This window comes from Heloderma suspectum, chromosome 1 (assembly GCF_057233095.1).
Source record: "Heloderma suspectum isolate Gila_16-S chromosome 1, 16-S_ref, whole genome shotgun sequence".
In the NCBI taxonomy this organism is placed as follows: domain Eukaryota; kingdom Metazoa; phylum Chordata; class Lepidosauria; order Squamata; family Helodermatidae; genus Heloderma; species Heloderma suspectum.
This window is the reverse complement of record NC_139458.1, coordinates 210,562,477-210,584,188: the sequence shown is the minus strand read 5'-3', so window position 1 is coordinate 210,584,188 and position 21,712 is coordinate 210,562,477. Positions and strand designations below refer to the sequence as shown.

General features: G+C 45.6%; 1 protein-coding gene across 7 annotated transcripts in view; it reads right to left on the bottom strand.

Annotated features, from left to right (window-relative positions):
• The window catches only part of NBEAL1 (neurobeachin like 1), a 157,824-nt gene that overhangs the window by 78,487 nt on the left and 57,625 nt on the right, over nt 1-21,712 (bottom strand). For 5 of the 7 annotated variants that reach the window (XM_084818213.1, XM_084818224.1, XM_084818241.1 and 2 more), the window contains 6 exons: nt 19,495-19,801; nt 17,352-17,458; nt 11,341-11,424; nt 6,318-6,416; nt 4,724-5,304; nt 892-1,024 (listed from right to left, as the gene is read on the bottom strand). In XM_084818213.1, coding sequence (XP_084674339.1) covers nt 892-1,024; nt 4,724-5,304; nt 6,318-6,416; nt 11,341-11,424; nt 17,352-17,458; nt 19,495-19,801 — 1,311 coding nt within the window. Of the gene's footprint in view, nt 1-891; nt 1,025-4,723; nt 5,305-6,317; nt 6,417-11,340; nt 11,425-12,800; nt 12,888-17,351; nt 17,459-19,494; nt 19,802-21,417; nt 21,455-21,712 lie in introns of those variants that run through there. The other 2 variants (XM_084818269.1, XM_084818261.1) reach the window with 2 other exon arrangements.

Genomic DNA, 21,712 nt, shown 5'->3' with positions numbered 1-21,712 from the left:
AATGGTCAGACATCATGAATTCTGACCAACATAGGCTGGATTAGTGGGAGTTCGGGAAGGCAAGGAGAAGGTTGTATGTTTGTTTACATAGTGGCTGCATTTGAATGATATTATCTTGGCCTAATATGCTAAACATGAGCCGCTTCCTTCATCCCTCCTGGGCAGGCCACAATTATCCCCTGACATCTTCAATTCACCATATTTTGTTGTTATACCCAAGCCAAGAAACAATGGTTTCAAGTTTAGAACAGGTCAGGAGAAATATATTATGTATATATGTGTGTGTACACACACACACACACTTAAATGAAACTTTAAAAAATATTTTAGAGCACAAGCACTTATTATACTGCACAAACATCTAGATTTAGTATTGTAGTGCCAAAATTACACTAGATATAAAGAATTGTATAGCATACATATTTAAATGTGTAAGAAATTACATCCCTCCAAAATGATCTCAGTGTACCTGGTGGCCTGAAGTTTTCTTTTTTGTTAATAAAGTCAAGAATGGAAACCATATCTCTATAAAACTATCGTGCTGGAACAAGCCAGGATTTTAAACCAATATCAAACCATGCTTTAAGATCCTGGCTTCTTGTAAACCTGCTAACCATAGTTTCCCAGTTTCGGAATAATGGGAAATTATGGTTAATTGAAGACTTCTTGGCTTATTACAGCAGCCCTGAACAGGGAAGAGAAGAAAAAAAGAGAAGAGAGTGACACCAGGATAGAATACATAGGCAAAAGGCTTTTGCATTCAGCCAAGATCGGATTGTCCAAACCAGAGCAATCCCTTGTCTTGTCAGACAAACCCCAACAGCTACCAATGGAGATCCAGTCCACATTTCTAAGAACTTATACATGGAAGACTTAAACAGCCTCTCTTACCCAGAGAGAATCACAGAAGCAGTGGTCTGACAGCATCACGGTGGCATATTCCTTCTTTGTACACACAGCAACCACTAGCATACCAGAACAGGTAATGAATGCCTCAAAGCCCATCCCACTGCCTGTAAAAAAGCTACAAAGAGGAGGGGGGAAGTTTAAGGAATATCAGCCAGTAGTTTAGAAATACGCATGGTGAATACAACTTTTTCTTAAAAAAAAAAAAAAAACCCTAGAGGCACAAATACAGCGAACATTTCATTTGCAAAGACCTATCAATGTGTCTTCCCACATCCCGCCATTCAGGATGGTGGTCCCAAGACCCATTTGGAGCTAGGTGTGTTCACTTAGATCAGGGATAGGAGACCTTTTTGAGTGCGAGGACCATATTCTCCCATGGCCAAGCTCTTGGTGGGCAGAGCCAGGGGCAAAAGTAGTGGGCGTTCCTACAAAGGCACACCACTAGAGATGTGATGGCCCAGAGAAAAACTGGAAAAATTTGGTTAAAAAACTGGTTTTGTTTTTTTCCCCAAAATTAGAAACACTGAACAGCTTTGGATTATGAAATCTTTTCTTTTAGAATTTAAGACAAAGTATTTATATATTGTTACTAGGGATGTCAGAGAAATCTGAAACAAAGCCAAATGAGTTCAGATTTTCATGAATCCAATCCATGGATTCCTCAGCGGTCCAGCTTCCCCCTGTTGGGTGGATTCTGCAGACTGGTTTTCTAACTTTTCAAAATTTTGCGCAAATTCTGTCATAGAAAAATACACCAAATAAAAAAACCTGGCCCAAGATGAGTATTTCCCCCATAGGTTAAAGCATGAAAATGCAAATTTGCACAAATTTGGAAAAAATACACACCCCAATTCCGGTAAAGGATGGACAACAAAACAAAAGGCACCTGACAATCAGCGAAACACTGACGGAACAGATTTTACACAAACTGTACATCCCTAATTGTTACCCAGCCTTTACTCACCCAAAGAACACTTGTATAAAAAGACTAGAGATGTATCATAACTGGAAATAATGAAGCCATGGGAATAAATATCTTTTTAATCCTCCCTCTAAGATTGCCAGCATAGTTGTTTTTTTCATTCCTTACTAAAATTATTGATCTGAAGTATATTGTACTGATAGGGGTGAATATTGAATTGAGGTTCAATATTCACATGTTGGGATGCTCCGTTTCCCAACATGTGAATAGAGTCACCACAGTGCACTCTTGACAATAAATGTGCATTCTTGACAGTTGGGGTTTTGTTCTACAGAGTCCTGTGTTTCTGATGCTGTAGCAGTCATTTCTGATGCTGTAGCATCATTCTAATCTATTTAGACAAGAATTACAAATTTACTGAGTTTACTTTTAAAAGTTTTAAAATGTAATAATTTAAAGAGCAAACTAACTCATAAATGAAATAACTTTAGGAACAGAAAGGCTGCTTTACGTTCCAAAAGCAGCCCTCCCCAGCCTGGTGCCCTCCAGACGTTTTGGGACTACAGTGCCCAGCATTCCTGACTACTGGCCGTGCTGCCTGAGGCTAATGGGAGCTGAAGTCCAAAATATCAGGTTGGGGAAGGCTGTCTTAAAGCAACAAAGTTACTTTAGATCCATAAAGAGCACTAAAAAAATGAGCATAGTTTATTTTTGAATTTTTCCAAAATTTCCAATATTTCTGGAAAAAACCATGAAAAAAACATTTTTTCCCATGGCCTCAAAATTTCCAGAAATATTACATCTCTACACACTACTCCACCAGCTGTGGCAGAGAGGGGAGATCACAGAGAAGCTGAGATTTAAACCTTATGACTGCCACAATTTCCTGCCCACACTGCTCAGGTGATTGCTAGAAAGCAACTGAGCAGCTGGGAAAAGGGGGCTATGAAGGTTTAAACCTCACCATCTCTGCAATCTCCTCCCCCTGTTGTTCCCACACAGCTGGTTTTAGGGAGGAAGTTTGCAGAGAGGGGTTGGGGCCTGGCAGGAGGCTGCAGGTGGAGCTGGAGGGCTGATGCCTGGGACTATTATATTTCAAGACAAATTGCAGCATTTTGATGTCTCTCACAATTTTTCAATGGTGCTGTAAAACAAGTGACTTTTGGGAGGATATCTTCCCTCATCAAGCTTCCTGATATCGAGCTTAACTGAGGTTGCCAGGATCCTGGCTTGGATTGTTTGCCTGGGCCCTTTGGCAAGCAATCCACAGATGCTTTGGCCCGGGAGCTCTTGCCCCTCCTCTGTGGGCAGAATGCAGATTTCTTCCTAACACTAACAGATTTCAGGGGCATCCTGGTTTCACATTGTGCTGCAATTCCATTAGACTGCAGAAATTAAGCCGGCTTAAACTGGGATTTGGGAAACAGCCTTTTAACATAAATAGTGACTTCTGTGGGCATTTCACTAGGTGGCACTCTTCCCCAACAGGACTATATTAGATTCCTAGCAGCACTACATTAGGAGCACTTGTGCTGTTAGATGCAACAGGTATATGGGTCACTAAGCTCTTCCAGCTATTTAGAACAGCAACAACAACAGAATGACCATTTCTATGAGTCATTTACTTTTTTTAAAGCCTGTGATGATTGTGGTATCAAATAGGAAAGTCCCTTTGCACTTCAAGCTGGAAATAACTGCTACATATTTTTTGAAGTACTATATCCCGGGCTCGTTCAGCCACTGTTTAGGGATGACTGAACAATAACAAATGACCTTGCACATGACCCACAATAAAACTCAGAAACATGCACACTGATATTTATTCCTAATTTTTATGCAACTGTTTACACTAGAAAAACAATAACCTAGTTCATGCTTTAATGCTGTGAAGCTTCTACTTGGGGTTGCAGGAATATTTGGAACAAGTAGGACCTGCAACAAAATGTTGCAGTGTGAAGTATTCCTGTTCAGTGTTCCAGTCAATCAGCAGTGCCTTCTTCCAGGATACTCCATTCCATTCCCCCTCCTCCCTGGTTCCTCGCCGCTTTTCCTCTCTTTTTTTGTCCCAATAGTCATTCCACACCCAGTGAGCATGGTCAGACCTCACTGGGCTGTTTTGGGGTCATCGCCCCCCCCCCCCAGATTTTATTTCTAAAGATTTGTTTGCACTTCTGCCAAGCTTAGGATTCCCCCTGCCTGCTGATACCTCTCTACTGTGTGTAGGTGGTGCCGTTTTGGTTATTAATGGATCAGAATCAACAAATTTAATTTGCTATTAGCATGTAATGACTATTTCTTTCTTTGTTACATTTCTATCCTGCCCCTCCTCCCAGGAGCCCAAGATGGCATACACGATCTTCTTCCTCTTCATGTTATCCTCACAACAACCCTGTGAAGTAGGTTAAGCTGAGAGTCAGTGACTGGCCCAAAGTCACCCAGTGACCTTCATGGCCCCAGGGGGGCTAGAACCCCAGCCTCCTCAGTCCCAGTCCAACACTTCTAACCACTACACCATATAGGCGCTCTAAATTTACAGTGCAAAGAAATGATTCTACCAGTAACTTGCTCAAGAACCTAAGTACAAGGACGAGGTAGCAGTTGAACTCCAAAACACAAAAATATTCTTTGTGAACCCAAATAAAGACAGTGATGGAGGGCACCACTTCACTTTGCAGTAGGCCAGCCTCTCAGTTAAATAATAATAGTAGTAATAATCATAATTTTTATTATTTTAAAATTTTAAGTAATAAAGTATAAATGGGCAGGGAGCCTAGAGAAGTGTCTGCAGACACATTGGTGCCTAGAGGCATCACACTGGAGACTCCAAGTCTAGCAAATGTCCTAGATCTAGGGGCCTCTCCTGCATCCAAATGTCACGAGTAGTAGTCCTACCTGTACAGTTGTTTCCTCTTGCCACCCTTGCTGCTGGCCCCAGGAGTCATTTGCTCTTGGTCCAGGCAGAGCCAAGCACTGAAAGCAAATGCAGAACCCGGCCACTTGTGAATCGGTGGCACCGCAATGCCCGCCATGCTATGAGACAAGTCAAAATACTGCAAGGCGCTGTCCAAGCCTTGCTTTCGAGCCATCGTCAGAATTGCACGCATCACCGGGACAACGTAAGGGTGGGTCTCCTTCGGGTCCTTAGTCCTCACCAGCCGAATTAGCTGGTGCAGCTCTTCAGAGCTCATGGACTGGCTCCCCAAAGAGCCCAAGAGGGCAATCAGGTTCTCTGCACAGACTCCATGGAGCAGAGAGTGTTGGCTGAGCGTCTCGATGATACGGATGACCATGTTCGTATTGACGCAGATGGCACGGCTCTGCCGGTTAATGCAACAAATTCGCTTCAGCAAGTTTGAGATGAAGACCTGAAGATCGTGCGACTCCAGCTCTGGAAACCACTGAATCAGCAGCAACAAGGGCTGGACGTTACTTATGCCCAACATCCCAACAGATGCATGGTCACCTTCGACAGCCTTAGCAGAAAGCAAGGGGAACAGGGTTACTAGCAAGTAACAGGTGCAGAGACCCTTTTAAAACAAAAGCAACAAGGAGCCTTCTGGCACCCGAAGGACAGATTTTGTGGTGGCATAAGCTTTCGCTGAGCTTTGATGGAGGCCATTCCATCAGATCACAAGTGGGTACTAGTATACAAAAGCTTATACCACAGTAAATCAGTTAGCTTTCATAAATGCCACAAGATTTTTACTGCAACAGAGTAATATGACCCTGGAAATTGTGGGATATTCTTTTATTGATTAGAGCTCACAGCTGACAAACTTTGTGTGTAAGCCCACGTAAATACACACACACACACACACACACACACACGGGGTGTCAAACCTCTTTCAGCCCAAGGGCTGAATTCAGTTTTGGAGAAGCTTCAGTGGTAGGCAGGGGCAAAGGCAAAAAGGAACATGGACCACATGCCCGAAGTACCAGCCTATTGTAGCTTAAACCTCTGACTGCCAGTAACTAAGCCTCAGGAGAGGCATTTCAACCTTTTAGAATGGAGAAAAACCACGCAAACGGCAGGAAGCCACCAAATGATCGGCAGCTGAGGGGAAAGGGATATCTGGGGAATGCCAGAGGGAGGTTTTGGCCCATGGACCTGAGGTTCAACACCCCTGATATACACACACATAAACACGCATACAGGTGTACAGTGAAAAAAATGTAAATAGTGGGATCAAAAAGGAGCTGGTCTGGGACATTTCTATGTAAAGTCAAAATAAATACAAGGTGAAAAACACAATTCCTATTTTGTATATGTTTTGACTTTGCAAAGAAATGTCTCAGACCTACTGCTGCCTCTTACATTTGTTCTCTCTGTATGTGTGCATATGCAAACTGAGGATTACATTTTAAGCATCTGACAACGTGGGCCTTACTGCATAAGAGTTTATGCCACAACAAATCTTGTTAGGTGCCAAGAGACTAACTTAACTACCCTATTTAAAACAACGGTCAAAACAAGCATACATCTCACCATATTCATAAGTTCTTCAAGCAGTTCCCGTGAAGGTTGACCCATAGATTTTAGGACTTCAAATATATGGGCATAACCAATCCGCTCCTTAAACACTTCCTGAGAGGTAAAATTAACATTTCATGTAAGCAGCGTACAGTTGTAAATATATGGACTTCCCTTTAAGCTGAAGTTTATCATACCAAGCAACACATTATAAGGTTAAATTTAAGCTTTTCATCTGACAGTACATGAATCATAAAAAAGAAACGCTTTGATGCCTTCATGAAATTTTTCTACATCCAACAGCAAGACTGTCCGCAGTTCTAGTTAGTGAGCCTCACCATAAAAGCCAAGAGAAACGCTTCAGAAATCCTCAAAATTCAATCCACAAACCATGAGGAGGAGGAGGAGGAGAATTCTCAGCCACTTTGCAGGGCAGGAACCCTCCCAAGGCAGCATACAACAACAGCACCAATGCAGTAGTAAAAACAGTAAAACCACAACAGCAGGAAACATTCTAAAAAACAGCAAACACCAGCATAAAATAAACCTCAGAACAGACGACTGGAGCTACAACCCAGTCTGATATATAAGGAGATCTTTCTTCTATTAAGTGCACAGTTGAGCAAGTGGTTGACTGAACGGCCAATATTCTCTGCTGAATGCTGACTGAGGCTGAGTCTATACACATGCAGCACAGGAACAGCAGCAGCTGCTGAGTATACTGAGTCAGACCATTAGTCCATCTGGCCCAATATTTTTAACACTGACTGATAGCCAGGGCCTGCAGGAGAGGCCGCCACCACCACCACTGGGGAAGAGGCGTGCTTGCTGCCGCTGGGCCTGCTGCTGCCGCTGCCGCTGGGCCTGCTGCCGCCGCCGCTGCCACCACCACCAGGCCTTCCCTGTGGACTTCTGCCTGGCGGACCGCCAGTCCCTGCAGGACCAGGCCCCCAGGTACCGAGCCAGCTGTGCTGCTCCACCTGCCCCTCCCTGGAGGGGCTACATAAGCTGGCTGGCTGAGGTGGCCTGGGAGAGCCAGGGCCTGCAGGAGAAGCCACCACCACTGGGGAAGAGGCGTGCTTGCTGCTGCCGGGCCTGCTGCTGCTGCTGCTGCTGCTGCTGCTGCTGCTGCTGCTGCCGGGCCTGCTGCCGGGCCTGCTGCTGCTGCTGCCGGGCCTGCTGCTGCCGGGCCTGCTGCTGCTGCTGCCGGGCCTGCTGCTGGAGCGAGGGGGCATGTGTCCACCTGGTGGAGGCAGTGGGGGGAGTGTTGGGGGCCAGAACATACCGAGGCTGGGCGGCAGGCGCTGGCGGAGTGCTAGGGGCAGGCCGTGCCAGGTAAGGGGAACAGGGGAGAGATGTGTAGTACCTGTCCCCTGCTCCGGGCCTGTCCAGAGCCAAAGGATGGCTGGGGGAGGCGTGACCCCATCTTCTGGCCTTCGTTTGCTGCTCTGCAATGCCAGGTCTGTTACCCAGAAAACCTCCCTCATCCATGACATGATCCTGGATGAGGGTGCAGACCTGGCATGTACTACGGAGACCTGGCTGGCCGAGGCTGCTGCTCCAACCCTTGCAGCCATGTGTCCAGCTGGATTTTCGTATGCACAGCAGCCGAGGGCTGGGGATCGGGGAGGGGGAGTGGCTGTTATCTACCAAGAGTCCTTGGTCTTCACCAGACCCCCTCTCCGGGAGACCAAGGTTGCTGAGTGCATGTACTGGAGGTTGGGCCCGAAGGGCAGTCTGGGGATTCTGCTCGTGTACCGTCCACCCCGCTGCACGACTGACTCCCTGGCCGAGGTGTTTGAGGTGGTCTCTGATGTGCGTGTGCAGTCCCCTAACTTACTGGTGTTGGGGGACTTCAACGTACATTCAGAGGCCATCCTCACAGGAGCACCTCGGGACTTCATGGAGACCATGGCCTCCTGGGAGCTGCACCATATTCTAACTGGGCCCACCCATGTAGCCGGTCATGCACTAGACCTTGTGTTTGTTTCTGAAGAAGCGGGGAGTGATCTGGAAGTCGGGGGTATATCCACCACCCCCTTGTCATGGTCAGATCACTATCTGGTGATGTTGGACTTCTTGGTTCCACAACCCCTCCGCAGGGGTGGAGGACCCATTAAAATGGTCCGCCCCAGGCGTCTTATGGATCCAAATGGATTCCTGAACGCGCTTGGGGATTCTCTGGGGCATGCCAACGGCCACTCGGTCGAGACCCTGGTGGGTGGCTGGAATGCCGCAATTACTGGGGCATTAGATCGGGTGGCTCCGAAACGCCCTCTCCCCCTGAACAGGGCTCGGACTGCACCATCTTTCAACCCGCGGTTACGAGCTCTGAAACAGGAGGTGAGACGGCTAGAGCGCCGGTGGTGGAAGTCTCGCTCCAAAGACGATCAGACACGGGCTAGAGCTGTATCTTCAGCCTATCACGTGGCGGTGAAGGCAGCAAAAAAGGAATATTATGCTGCCTCCATCGCGTCTGCAGAGTGCTGCCCCAGGAGGCTGTTCCAAGTGGTCCGGAGCCTGGTCGGTCATGTGGCTCCGGAACCACTGGAGCATTCTAAGGCCTCCTGTGAGGCTTTGGCAAGGCACTTTGCAGATAAAATTTATCAGATTAGGTGTGTTACTCTGCACACTGTGGATACAGTTAGTGAGCAAGAGGCGGCCTGTGGCAAACCGGTTTTGTGGGATCGGTTCCAGCTTCTTCCTCCTGATGAAGTGGACAAGGTGCTTTCATCTGTAAGGCCGACCACCTGCTTACTTGATCCTTGCCCATCTTGGCTCATTATGAGCTGCAGAGAGAGACTGGGTGAGGGGATCAAGGCGGTGGTGAACGCCTCCCTTGAGGAGGGAGTGATGCCATCAGCCCTCAAGGAGGCAGTGATAAGACCGCTCTTAAAGAAGCCCTCCTTGGATCCTCAAGTTCTGAACAACTTTCGCCCGGTCTCAAATCTGCCATTTTGGGGCAAGGTGATTGAGCGGGTGGTGGCGGTGCAGTTGAAGGCACACTTGGAAGAAACTGATTATCTAGACCCATTTCAGTCGGGCTTCAGGCCTGGGCATGGGACAGAAACGGCCTTGGTCGCCTTGGTGGATGATATGAGGAGGGCTCTGGATAGGGGTGAATGCTCCTTCCTTGTTCTCCTCGACCTCTCAGCGGCTTTTGATACCGTTGACCACGGTATCCTCCTGGACCGCCTGGAGGGGTTGGGCATTGGAGACACTGTACTGCGGTGGTTCCGGTCCTTCCTCTCCGGCAGGTACCAGAGGGTAGCACTGGGAGAGGAGGTTTCGGACCCGTGGCCACTTACTTGTGGGGTGCCACAGGGTTCCATCCTCTCCCCGATGCTATTTAACATCTATGTGAAGCCACTCGGGGCTATCATCAGGAGGTTTGGGGTGCAGTGTCATCAATATGCGGATGACACGCAGCTCTACCTCTCGTTCAGATCTTCACCAAGGTTGGCCGTAGAATCCCTGTCCAAATGTCTGGAGACGGTGAGTGGCTGGATGGGGAGGAATAAGCTGAAGCTGAACCCTGACAAGACCGAGGTACTTTTGGTGGGAGACAAGAGGAGGCTGGGGGATGTTGACCTGGTGTTGAATGGGGTACGGCTACCCTTGAAAGACCAGGTCCGCAGCCAGGGGGTCATTTTGGACTCCCAGCTGTCCATGGAGGCTCAGGTGTTAGCTGTGAGCCGGACAGCGCTGTATCAACTCCATCTGATACGGCGGCTGCGCCCCTTCCTTCCTGACCATCTGCTCCCATCGGTAGTACATGCCCTGGTCTCCTCTCATGCGCTCTACGTGGGGTTACCCTTGAAGACGGTTCGGAAGCTGCAGCTGGTACAGAACGCGGCGGCTCACCTGATTAAAGGCAGCCACCGGCGAGATCACATCACTCCAGTGCTGAAGGAGTTGCACTGGTTACCAGTTGTTTTCCGGGCCAAATTCAAGGTGTTGGTTTTGACCTTTAAAACCCTATATGGTTCCTCCCCAGCCTATCTCAAAGAGCGCCTCCAGCAACACCAGACAGGCCGCTTAACAAGATCAGCCTCAGATGGCCTTCTCTCTGTCCCATCAGCCAGGACAGCTAGACTGGTGGGGACGAGGGAGAGGGCCTTCTCTGTGGTGGCCCCCACTCTGTGGAACTCCCTCCCTAGGGAACTCCGTCATGCCCCCTCTTTAATGAGCTTCCGTCGTGCATTAAAAACGTGGTTGTTCAGGCAGGCATTTGGGGTGGGTTAGGGTATTTAAAAAAAAAAAAAATTTATGGTAAAATGTTATTGTTTTAAATTATTTTATGGTGGGTTGTACATCGCCCAGAGTGGCTGGGTGACCAGTCAGATGGGCGATTAATAAATTTAATAAATTAAATAAATAAATAAATAAATAAATAAATAGCGGTGGCTCTCCAGGGCTTCAAGCAGGGTTTTTTTTTCCAACCCTAGCTGGAGATGCCAGGAACTGAACCTGCGACCTTCTGCACGCAAAGCAAGGTGATCTACCACTGAGCCATGGCCTCAGCAGAATAACGTGGTAGAATGAACAGTACCACTTTGGACTGTAGGTGCAGGACACCACTTTTTAACTCCCCCCCCCGCATGTAAAAACAAAAACAAAAAAAACCTCCCTGCAAATAGAAAACTAGGATATCAGAGAGAAAGGTTCTAATCTAGCCCTTTGCTTGTGGTGCTGGTTTTCCAATTGCATGGATTTTTTTAGACATTGGGGACCATTCAAAATTGTGACCTCCCACACCTGTAGTCCAAAGTGGGGCAGCCCATTCTAGCACCCTCAGCACGCTACTGGCTCAGTCTGCTCAGCATGAGGATCAGGCCTGAGTGGGGTAGCCTCCTTGTGCTGGCACAAAACTCCAAATTCTTTTGCCTAGGGGTGCTAAGTGTATCCAGTTGCACTCTCTGTGATCCTTTTCAGAGTCTCTAATAAGCATGACCATAAAAAGAACTGTCAGTATAATCACACTGAAAGAGGTGTCAGAAGACCGGAATGACAACTGCTATGAGGAAGTCACACTTACCTTAGCAGCTGGAGATTTGTGCATCACTGCTGTAAGAGCCTGAATGGCTGATACTGCCAAGCAGTCCAGCTGGCCTTGAAATACCTGAAAGCAGCAAAAGGCAGAGTACGTTACACAAACACACTGTTCTCTCTTGCCAGGATGAAAACAAGGGTTCGTTTGCATGCTTCCCAATCATCTCCCCACAAAAGGCATGGATTTTAGGACACCACAACCTACAAGAGAAAGAGGACATGAGAGAAGGGTGGCCACATATGTTGAGGAGGAGGAAAGAAACATTCACACATACTCATTAAGACATTTTGACTGACAAAGTTTCCTCATGCTTTAAATGGACAATCTCAAGAGGGAGGGATGAAAAAAAGATAGTCAGATGCATGTCTATCTAGCTTCCTGGCAATCAACCCTTAATGGGTCATGTGGGTGTCGAGTAGTTTTGCCTTAGCGCATGCTCCAGCACATGAAACCTTCTTCAAAAGAAGAAACTAGAGATTATTCATTGTGCCTGCATAGTCTCCTGCTTTGGTGATATATTATTCTCATAGCTCTTCCCCCACAAGTAGTACCACAAGGCTCGCATCTCAAAGAAGTCACAAGTCTTTTCTTTTAGTTCCTTCATATTACTAGTGGACATTTTTGAGCTTTAGAAAAAAACTGGACATATTTTGCCATTGAATTCAGTAGGCTCATTTGTGAACACAAACAAAACAGGACTAAAAATGATGGGATGTTCGGTTAATTAATTCTTCTGCAATGATCATCATCATGCTGTGTTAATGATGTATCAATTTAGACAGAATTGGGGATTCGCAAGTGCACTGTTTTCACCTCTTTTCTCATTTTGCATGAGAACCTATTTGTTGCTAGAACCTCTAAACCATTTCTAAAGAAGCAACACAGTAGGAACTGGCATTTTTGCATTTTCTCATGATGCCAAAAGAAAACACTGAAAGATAAACCGACCAATTGCTTCCCACCTCCCAGATTCAGTCTGTCCATTGTCACGTGAATATTATTTTTTGGCAACAGAATCAAGACATCAGATCCAACCACACAGATTCCACAAAGCTCCAGAGCCCAATTCACCACAGTGCTTAGACAAATAAAAGGGGGGGAGGGAAACAGAAAGTGGGGGGAAACTAAAACAAAACAAAATCACCAAGTTTATAGTTTTGAAACTGGAATTCTATTCCTGGACTTCACCATCCTCAGTTTAAAATAAAATACAGTCAATATTGTATGTATTAGATACTTTAATCTTGAAGCATCGTTAAACCTAAATTGTGGCTTTCAGTCAATAATAGATATTCTGGATGAATATTGCACTGTGAACAAATGGAAAATCGTCTTGTTTTTTCAGGGAAGACATTTGAGGTGAAGTACAGGAAATGGCTCATTCCGCCGATTGCCACTGTGCCTCGGCTTCAACTAAAAGCAGAATGTAGACTTGCTGGAGATACCTGTTCCTGATTCATTTCTGTCAGTAATTTGTTGGTAAGGTCTTTCTCATTCTTGTCTGCCACCTTACTGTTAGCATTTAAAAACAGCTGTTAAAAACGGGAGATAAGAATAATGGTAACAGACGTGTTAAATAGTAGACCCACAGCTGATACAAGAAACACTGGGGTGAGGTGCTGCAAACCTGACCAAAAAAAAGCTCACCACCAGCAAGTAAACACAACACAAATTCTCTCTTCCCGAAAACAAAATAACTAGTATTGTTTTTCCTTTCCAGATGTGGTCTCAAGAAATGAAAATGTGGAGATGGAAAACCGGCACAGGTGTCCATGGAGACACAGAAGAAGAATGCCAAGATCTGACATTTCTCATTTCCTCCTCCACCTTTAGTGTGGAACCCAGGGGACGAAGTTTTCTATTGTTTCTGCAGGCAGACTGAATTCAGTGGATTTTTAAAAACCATAGTTAAAAGGCGGAAAGTGGGCCACAGGTTTGTATGCTTCCTTTCATAGAATCATACAGTGGTTCACACGATCAAGCAACCCATGGTTTGTTAACCATGGGTTGTTTATGAGCATGTGGGATCAAGCAAGAATGCTGATTCCAGCCTGCTTCTGCTTTCAGTTAACAATCCAGGAATATCCACTCCTGGGTTGTTTTGTGACGTACAAACCTGGAAACTCTGGGTTGATTAGTGGTTAAACAACTCAGAGCTAATCCACATTTTTTTTTGAGTTAACTCTTGGTTGTGTAACCCCTAAACAATCCAGAGTTTCTGCGTTTGGACGTCACAAAACAACCCAGAGTTTGGACATCACAAACCAATAGGAACTGGTGGTCTTGGGTTGTTAATTGAAAGCAGAAGTGGTGAGCGGGTGGCAGGCAGGGCACTCACCCGCTCCCACAAATTCCTGGCTTAAACAACTCAGGAACTTCCTATGATGTGTGTAGACAGGGCCATTTAGGCCATCGAGTCCAACCTCCTGCTCAGTGCAGGAACCCAGTTTAAAGCATCCCTGACAGATAGCTCTCCAGTCTCTGCTTGAATACCTCCAGCGATGGAGAGCCCACCACCTCCTTAGGCAGATGGTTCCATTGACGTCCCTCAACATCTCCCCTTTTTGATGCAAGTTTCCCTGCCCTCCCCCTGATGACCCTAACCATGATTAAGGGTTATATCTACACTGATTTTAACCATAGTTAATACTAAGCAGATTTCCTCTTAACCAGAACTTTCATGCCTACTTCAAAGCTTAATTCCACATTTTAGTTAAGAACCCTGGTTACCATTAGCCATAGTTAAAGCCATGGGGAACTAAAAAAGGAGTTTGGGGGACTTAATCTGTGGGGGCTAAAAAAGGAGCATTTGGGATAATGGAGGGGATGACCCTGATAGTATGCTTCTAATTTCTTAACCATGACTGAGAGCGTTATGCCACGTTTAGAGAGAAGCAATGAATAAATACTATATGCCAGCCTTCCTCAACCTGGAGGCCTCCAGATGTGTTGGACTGCAATTCCCAGAATTCCACCCAATAGAAATTCTAGGAATTGCAGTCCAACAAATCTGGAGGCGTCCAGGTTGGGGAAGGCTGCTATATGCAATGGCCTGCTGCCACACACTTCACAATGGATATCAATATTCTATCCTGCCTTTCTTCCATAATGGAACTCAAGGTGACATACATGGGCATTCCTAGGCAGTGGTCATCCAGACACTGACCAGTCCCAGACCTGCTTAGCTTCAACTAAGGTTGCTGCATTAACTGCTCTCAGACCATGCTCTGGGACCAGTGTCAGTCCAAGCAAGGGGTATTCACTCTATACACGTGTGTGAGGGGGGAAAACACCTAAGGGCGCAATCCTATGGGGTGCACCCTGGCTACCTGTAAGCCTCTGAACTTGGAGGCTTAAGTGTATCCAATGTAGAGAGGGAGGCACCTCATGCCTTCTGTTCTGCATTTAAGCTAGATGGGCATTTTTGCTTGTCTCGTGGAGGCTTCAGGGAGGGGGAGGGGGAGGGGGAGGGAAGGAGGGTGGGATGGCCATATGATTTCCTGTATGGCTGCTGCTCTGGTCTCCTCCCCTCCCTGTCCCAGGGAATGCCTCCTTTTCCCCATCTCCGTGCTCCATTTTGTGAGTGTGGAGAGGTGGCTAACACAGTTCTCTCCACACCAGCTACCGGGGGGGGGGGGGGGAGACGCGGTTTCCTAGCTCCCAGCTCGGAGCCCAAGCCAGAAAACCGACCAAACCTATGTCCCCCCAGACACTGCCTAGGGGACATAGGATTGCTCCCTAAGAGAAAGATTTATGAAGAAAAACCAAAGTAACTCAAAAGGTACTTAAATATGTTCAATATTAAGTCTGAAAGGAGAATAAAAAAAAGAAAAGAAAAAGAAAACTAGCATGGTTAATACACATGCATTCACGCAAAACATACGCAGTAGTGTTAAAAGTTTAGTTAGCAGTATTAGTTGCAACAACTTTGCTAATATTGCAGGACAATATCATCATGAGGACAATGCTGAAAGAAAAAACCATGAGGAAACAAATGGAAATTCAATAATATTCTTCCTTCTAGTGCACAGAAGAAAACACATTTCAGTGCAATCCTATGCATGTCTACTCAGAATTAATCCCCACTGAGTTCAATGGGGCTTGCCCCAGGAAAGTGTGTACAGGATTGCCCTCTCAGAGCTCTGAAGTTTCACATGTATTAGAATCCCTGAGTAGCAGCTTCAGTTTGTCCATTTAATGAGGTTCTTTTGAATGTAAAATCAGCAAATATAAAGCTATCTTTCAAATAAATAATCTAAAAATCAGAGCTTCTGTTCAATATAGAATATTCCAGATGCACAGAAGTGCACACAATACGCAGTGGCCACGATCGAACCACAGCAGAAACCCCAGATGCCCTTTCAAAGCACACATGGGGCTCTTTGGACCAGGAACACAGGCAGAATTGCCTTATACTGGGAGTTAGATCATTGGTCCATCTAGCTCAGTATTGTCCATGCTGGGTTTCCCCAAAAAGGCACCCACAAAGTCCAACCACAGCACCCGTGCCCCTTCCCTGTTTAAATAACCAAAATTTTACGACCACCCCAGAATAACTGGGCATACTGCTCTTAGAATGGGCACTCTGCCAATAAGATGCCTACCATGCACAACAGCTCAGTGCAGACATAAAGCTGGCTTCTTGCAAACCATGATTTGTGAACAGGGAGCCATCCTAGAGGAGATGGATTCTCCCCTAACCTCATTCTTCCCCTCTCCAGAGTTAATTCCCCTTCCTTTGGAGCTGTTCACACAACACGTTAACCCAGACTCAGTTGTTGAGTGTGGGTTGTTGTTGAAACGTGGACTGTTCATTGAGCCTAGCATACTGTCCAAACCCAGCACCCGAACCATGGGTTCTCAAGGTGGCTCACTCGAGAAAAATAAGCCACACTGCATGGTTAACAAGCCAACCTATGTAAAATGTCTTGGGTTCAGACAACACACTAACCCATGGCTCAACAACAACCCACACTCAACCACTGAGGCTGGGTTAGCATGTTGTGTGAACCCAGTCACTGTAAGCCATGGTTTAGAGCAGCCTTCCCCAACCTGCTGCTTCCTAGATGTTTTGGACTTCAAATCCCATCAGCCCCACCCAGCATGACCAATAGTCAGGAATGCTGGGTGCTGTAGTCCAAAACATCCTGAGGCTGGAGAAGGCTGATTCAGAGTTATGTGCATACCAACACTAAAATAGGTCATGTCATACCATCTACGTTCCTCTTAATAAGGGTTTGCAAACCAACTTCAAACCACGTTTTCAAATTCTAGTTTACAAGGGATTGATAGTTACTAGTAATCATGCAACTCTAACAGCACAATCTTATGCATGTTTACTCATTGTTTACTCATTGTCCCATTGAATTCAATACGACTTACTCCCGGCTAAGTGTGTACAGGAGTACAACATAAACCATAGCTAAGGGTAACAGGAGAAGCGAAGGGGAGAAATCACTTCCGGAGGGGTGGGATGGGCAGGACAACACTTCCAATTTCCAAACCATGGTTGGCAGGGGACAAGCACAGAAAAAGAGAGAGCATGCCCAATGTCACTGGGAGAAAACAGTTTTTTTCAACTACTTCAGTACAAAAAGGATTGCCACACAATTCATGGCTGTCTGGATTAACACTGAGCTACATACAACCAGGAAATAGATAGTTTGTATCCTTTGTGAGAGGAATATATTATTTATTCATTATTCACCAGTACAACAATCTTAAGTGCATCTGGAGTACAAGATGCACATCTGCACAACAATACAAAAAATGGCTCCCTCAAAAGCTCTGGAAGCACGTACAGTATGAATGATATTAAGGAAGTACAAGATATTCCTCTGGTATATAATAGTTCTCACATCAAACCATTTTGTACATGGTTATAATGATGAAGATTTCATCTAATATACGGCCAAGACTTTAGAACAATCAAGTGCTTAAGAATACTGAAAATATATATATATATATGAGTCACTTTAATACAATGTTCTGTTTACCTTGCAATTCTGCAGCAGTCGAATAAGATGCTCAAAACAGTTACTATTAAGGAAAATGGCTTGCAGAACAGGCCTATCTGTGCAGTCTAACATGGCGGTGATGGTATCTAAGAAGACAAAAGTAAAAAAATATATATCCAAGAGAAATTGATCACCTATTTTAATACTTATAGAATCATAGAATCATAGAATAGTAGGGTTGGAAGGGGCCTACAAGGCCATCGAGTCCAACCCCCCGCTCAATGCAGGAACCCAAGTCAGAGCATCCCTGACAAATGGCTGTCCAGCCTCGTCTTGAAGGCCTCCAGTGTGGGAGAGCCCACCACCTCCCCAGGTAATTGGTTCCATTGCCGTATTGCTCTGACACTCAGGAAGTTTTTCCTGATGTTCAGTCGGAATCTGGCTTCCTGTAACTTGAGCCCATTATTCCGTGTCCTGCACTCTGGGATGATCGAGAAGAGATCCTGGCCTTCTTCTCTGTGACAACCTTTCAAGTACTTGAAGAGTGCTATCATATCTCCCCTCAGTCTTCTCTTCTCAAGGCTAAACATGCCCAGTTCTTTCAGTCTCTCTTCATAGGGCTTTGTTTCCAGTCCCCTGATCATCTTTGTTGCCCTCCTTTGAACCCTCTCCAGTTTGTCTGCATCCTTCTTAAAGTGTGGTGCCCAGAACTGGACACAGTACTCCAGATGAGGCCTAACCAGTGCTGAGTAGAGGGGAACTAGTACTTCCCGGGATTTGGAAGCGATGCTTCTATGAATGCAGCCCAAAATAGCATTTGCCTTTTTTGCAGCCACATCACATTGTTGGCTCATATTCAGCTTGTGATCGACGACAATTCCAAGATCCTTCTCGCTCGTAGTGTGGTTGAGCCACGTATCCCCCATCTTGTAACTGTGCATTTGGTTTCTTTTTCCTAGGTGCAGAACTTGGCATTTGTCCCTATTAAATGCCATTCTGTTGTTTTCTGCCCAGCACTCCAGTCTATCCAGATCACTTTGAATTTTGTTTCTGTCTTCCAAAGTATTAGCTATCCCTCCCAATTTGTGTCATCTGCAAATTTGATCAGCATTCCCTGCACCTCCTCCTCCAAGTCATTAATAAAAATATTGAAGAGCACTGGGCCCAGGACTGAGCCCTGCGGTACCCCACTCGTTACCTCTCCCCAGCTTGAGAAGTTATTTTTACTTCTAAAAATAACTCTGCCGATTAAGCCTTTGGAGCATAGAAAACTAGAAGAATTCAGTATGAACCTCAGCTGCAAGTCCTAAGTACTTTTGCTAAGTAAAAAGAAAGAACTGGTTTTCATTGTTGGCTGCTGCACTATGCATTACACACAAGGAGAAAGAGCAAAGAGCCTCTTTTGTTAGAAAACATATGGTATGTCAACATAAGACATAAATCTGGTATGGCATGTCAACATCTGACCACAATGCCATCTAGGCCAGCATCTTGTTTTCTACAGTGGCCAACCAGCTGCCTACAGGAGGCCCACAAGCATGTCATCAAGCACGAGTGAGCAACTTGTGGCCCTCCAGATGTTTTGGCCTATGACTCCCAGCATCCCTCACCATTGGCAATGTTGGCTAGGGCTGATGGCAGTTCTAGGCCAAAGCAAACCATTGCTGATTTGTTTAGCAGGCCATGCTGCCAGGAGGAGCCAAGTAGGCACATGAAAGGACTGCATGCACCAGTACGCAGTTTGTCCACAGTAAGCCAGGATTCTCCAGAATTCTGGCTTACAGTTGCAAGCAAACATGGCCACTAGTTTCCCTTTCAGACGTTATGCAGGAAATGCAAAAGAGAGAGATTTTGTACTCCTCCCAGTGTTTTGGTGCAACACTGAGCTGACCCTGAACCCAAATGCACCCGTGGCTACCTTATTAGAACTAGAGGACATTTCAGCTGTTGCCTGTTGCCAGGGGCTTTGAGTTTAGAACCAGCAGCGCTTAGAAGATGAGTAAACAAGCATCTTAACTTTCCTCAGTGTTCTGGAGCAGTTTTCTTTTGGAGGCTATCATCTCACAAAGTTATGGAAGAAGGGGGAGTAACGGTTGTGCCAACATTCCCCAAGGGCAAATGGCTCCAGGCACCACAACCTACCTCTCTCCTTTCCCATCACCCAAGAGACCCGAGTACTTACTCAGCATTTGAATCTGTAGTGCTATGAACCTGCTCTCCCACTGCCGAGACCTTCTCAAGTTCGGCAAAGCTGTGTGGTCAGAGTTGAGCAACTTGAAGTAGTTCTCAAGCATGGTACTGGTTTCCACTTGCCGCTGATCTGAGCTGCTGGTCAGGAGGATGTGAACCACTTCCGTCAGACACTTCAGCGTCAGCTCTGCCTTCCTGCTCACTTCGTCTGGGTCTCTGTCATCCCACATGTCACAGTCCGCCAAAACACGCATCAAGACTTCCATGGTGGCAGGAGATATTGCTTGAAGAGCATTTCTCTGAAGTTAGCAGTAAAAACCTCTCAATCCCAGAACACTGCATCAGTAATAATTTATTTTCAAGAAACATCAGCAGGCACATCATTCTGTGCAATGTTTAAATAAATAATTTTATCTGGACCATGTTGGCAAGTTAATAAAATGGTTGGATCAAAGATGCTCTTTCTGCTTATGGAAGGAGTCGTGGAAAGAGCTTACCAAAGGTCTGTTTTACATCTTGTGCTGGAGCACTGTGCAAGAGGAGTGAAACTAAACCCCAAGACCGAACATAAACTCAATACTGTAGTCCCTATGGAGGTCTTCCTGAACCTGGCACTCTCCAGATGTGTTGGACTACAACTCCCAGCATCCCCACCAGATGTGTTGGAGGGCACCAATTTGGGGAAGGCTGACCTATGGCATTAATGGTGGGTGTCGCTCCTGTATTTACTAGCTGCTTTTTGGCTGCTGCGATTTATACTTATTTTATTGTGCTTGTTTTTGAGTATTTGGGATTTTACACTGGTTTGGATCTTTGAAGATTTGTTGTTAGATTTTAAAATGGTATTATTGTTATGTATTTAACTAATTTTGTACGACGCCTAGGAAACTTGTTTTATAGGCATCTAATGAACATAACATAATACATAATATGAAGCCTGGCTTATGTGCAAGAATTTGTGAAAGCTCTTGCACAGACAGGAGCATCAGAATTACTATAGGACCTACCTATTATAGCGCTGTGTGAACTCTTAAGCATTTACAGAACAGAGCAAAGACCTATTTCCCTTCCACTCACAGGATTATTTGGATCCAACTCTAGAGTTTACACTCCGTGTATCTCTGCTTCTTGCTGAGGAGCCAGAAGGGCTTCCACGATCACACTGACATGCAAACACAACAAAGAGTCTTGGGGGAACCTCAAAGACGAATGAATGGCAGAAGCATCCTGAAGTGCGAGCTTCTTCTGGCACCCTGGCTACATCATAATTTGTTTCAAAAACTCTACTGAACATTCCCACAGCAAGAATTCAACCTTGCCACACACAGACTGGAAGCCTATACCCACTTACATGGGAGGAAGCCCTATTTAACTCAATCTCCTTTTACCTGTCTAGAATAGTGCTGTCAGTCAACAATGCACAGGCAGATGAGGAGGGGGGTTGGGGGCTGTAGCTCTGTGGTAAAGCACATGCTTTGCATGCAGGTTTGATCCCCGGCGTCTCCAGTTAACAGCAGGATCAGAGAGCAAGTGATGTGAAAAACCTTTCTTTGTGTGAGGCCCTGGAGAGACACTGCCAGCCTGAGGAAACAATACCAGGCTTCGGGCGCAATCCTATGCAGGTTCAGACAGAAAAAAGTCCTACAACTCCCAGCATTCCCCAGCCAGATTTTTTCTGTCTAAACATGCACAGGACTGCACCCTAAATGGACAAATAGGCTGACCTGGTATTAAATAGCCTGGTATAAGGTAGCTTCCTCTATCCCTAGATTTGAAAGGCTGTTAGCTGCAATTCCAAGCTGAAATAATATGTATAGCATATGTATATGTATAGTATATGTATAGCAGGGTTGTTGCATTTCCAGTCTATTCTTATACACATTTCCAAATTTCTTGACATAAAAGACACACATACCTTTACACTTCTTTGGCTTCAGTACACTGTCTTCCTGGACTCAGAGAGAAGAACATGTTCACTTTTAGCCCAATGGTGCTATTTTTATTTATTCAAGTGCCTGACTCAGCCTAAGCATCTTTTTTTTTAATCCAGAAAGGACCAGCTATTTGTAACAGACTGTCATTTAATTACACATGACTGAAACCCCATTCATGAGGCCCATGAGAGCACATACAGAAAAGAGGGCAGATGTGCACCTGAGTGATAAACAGTCTGAACCGTATGTTCGTTTGCTGGTGCAAACTTCACTAAA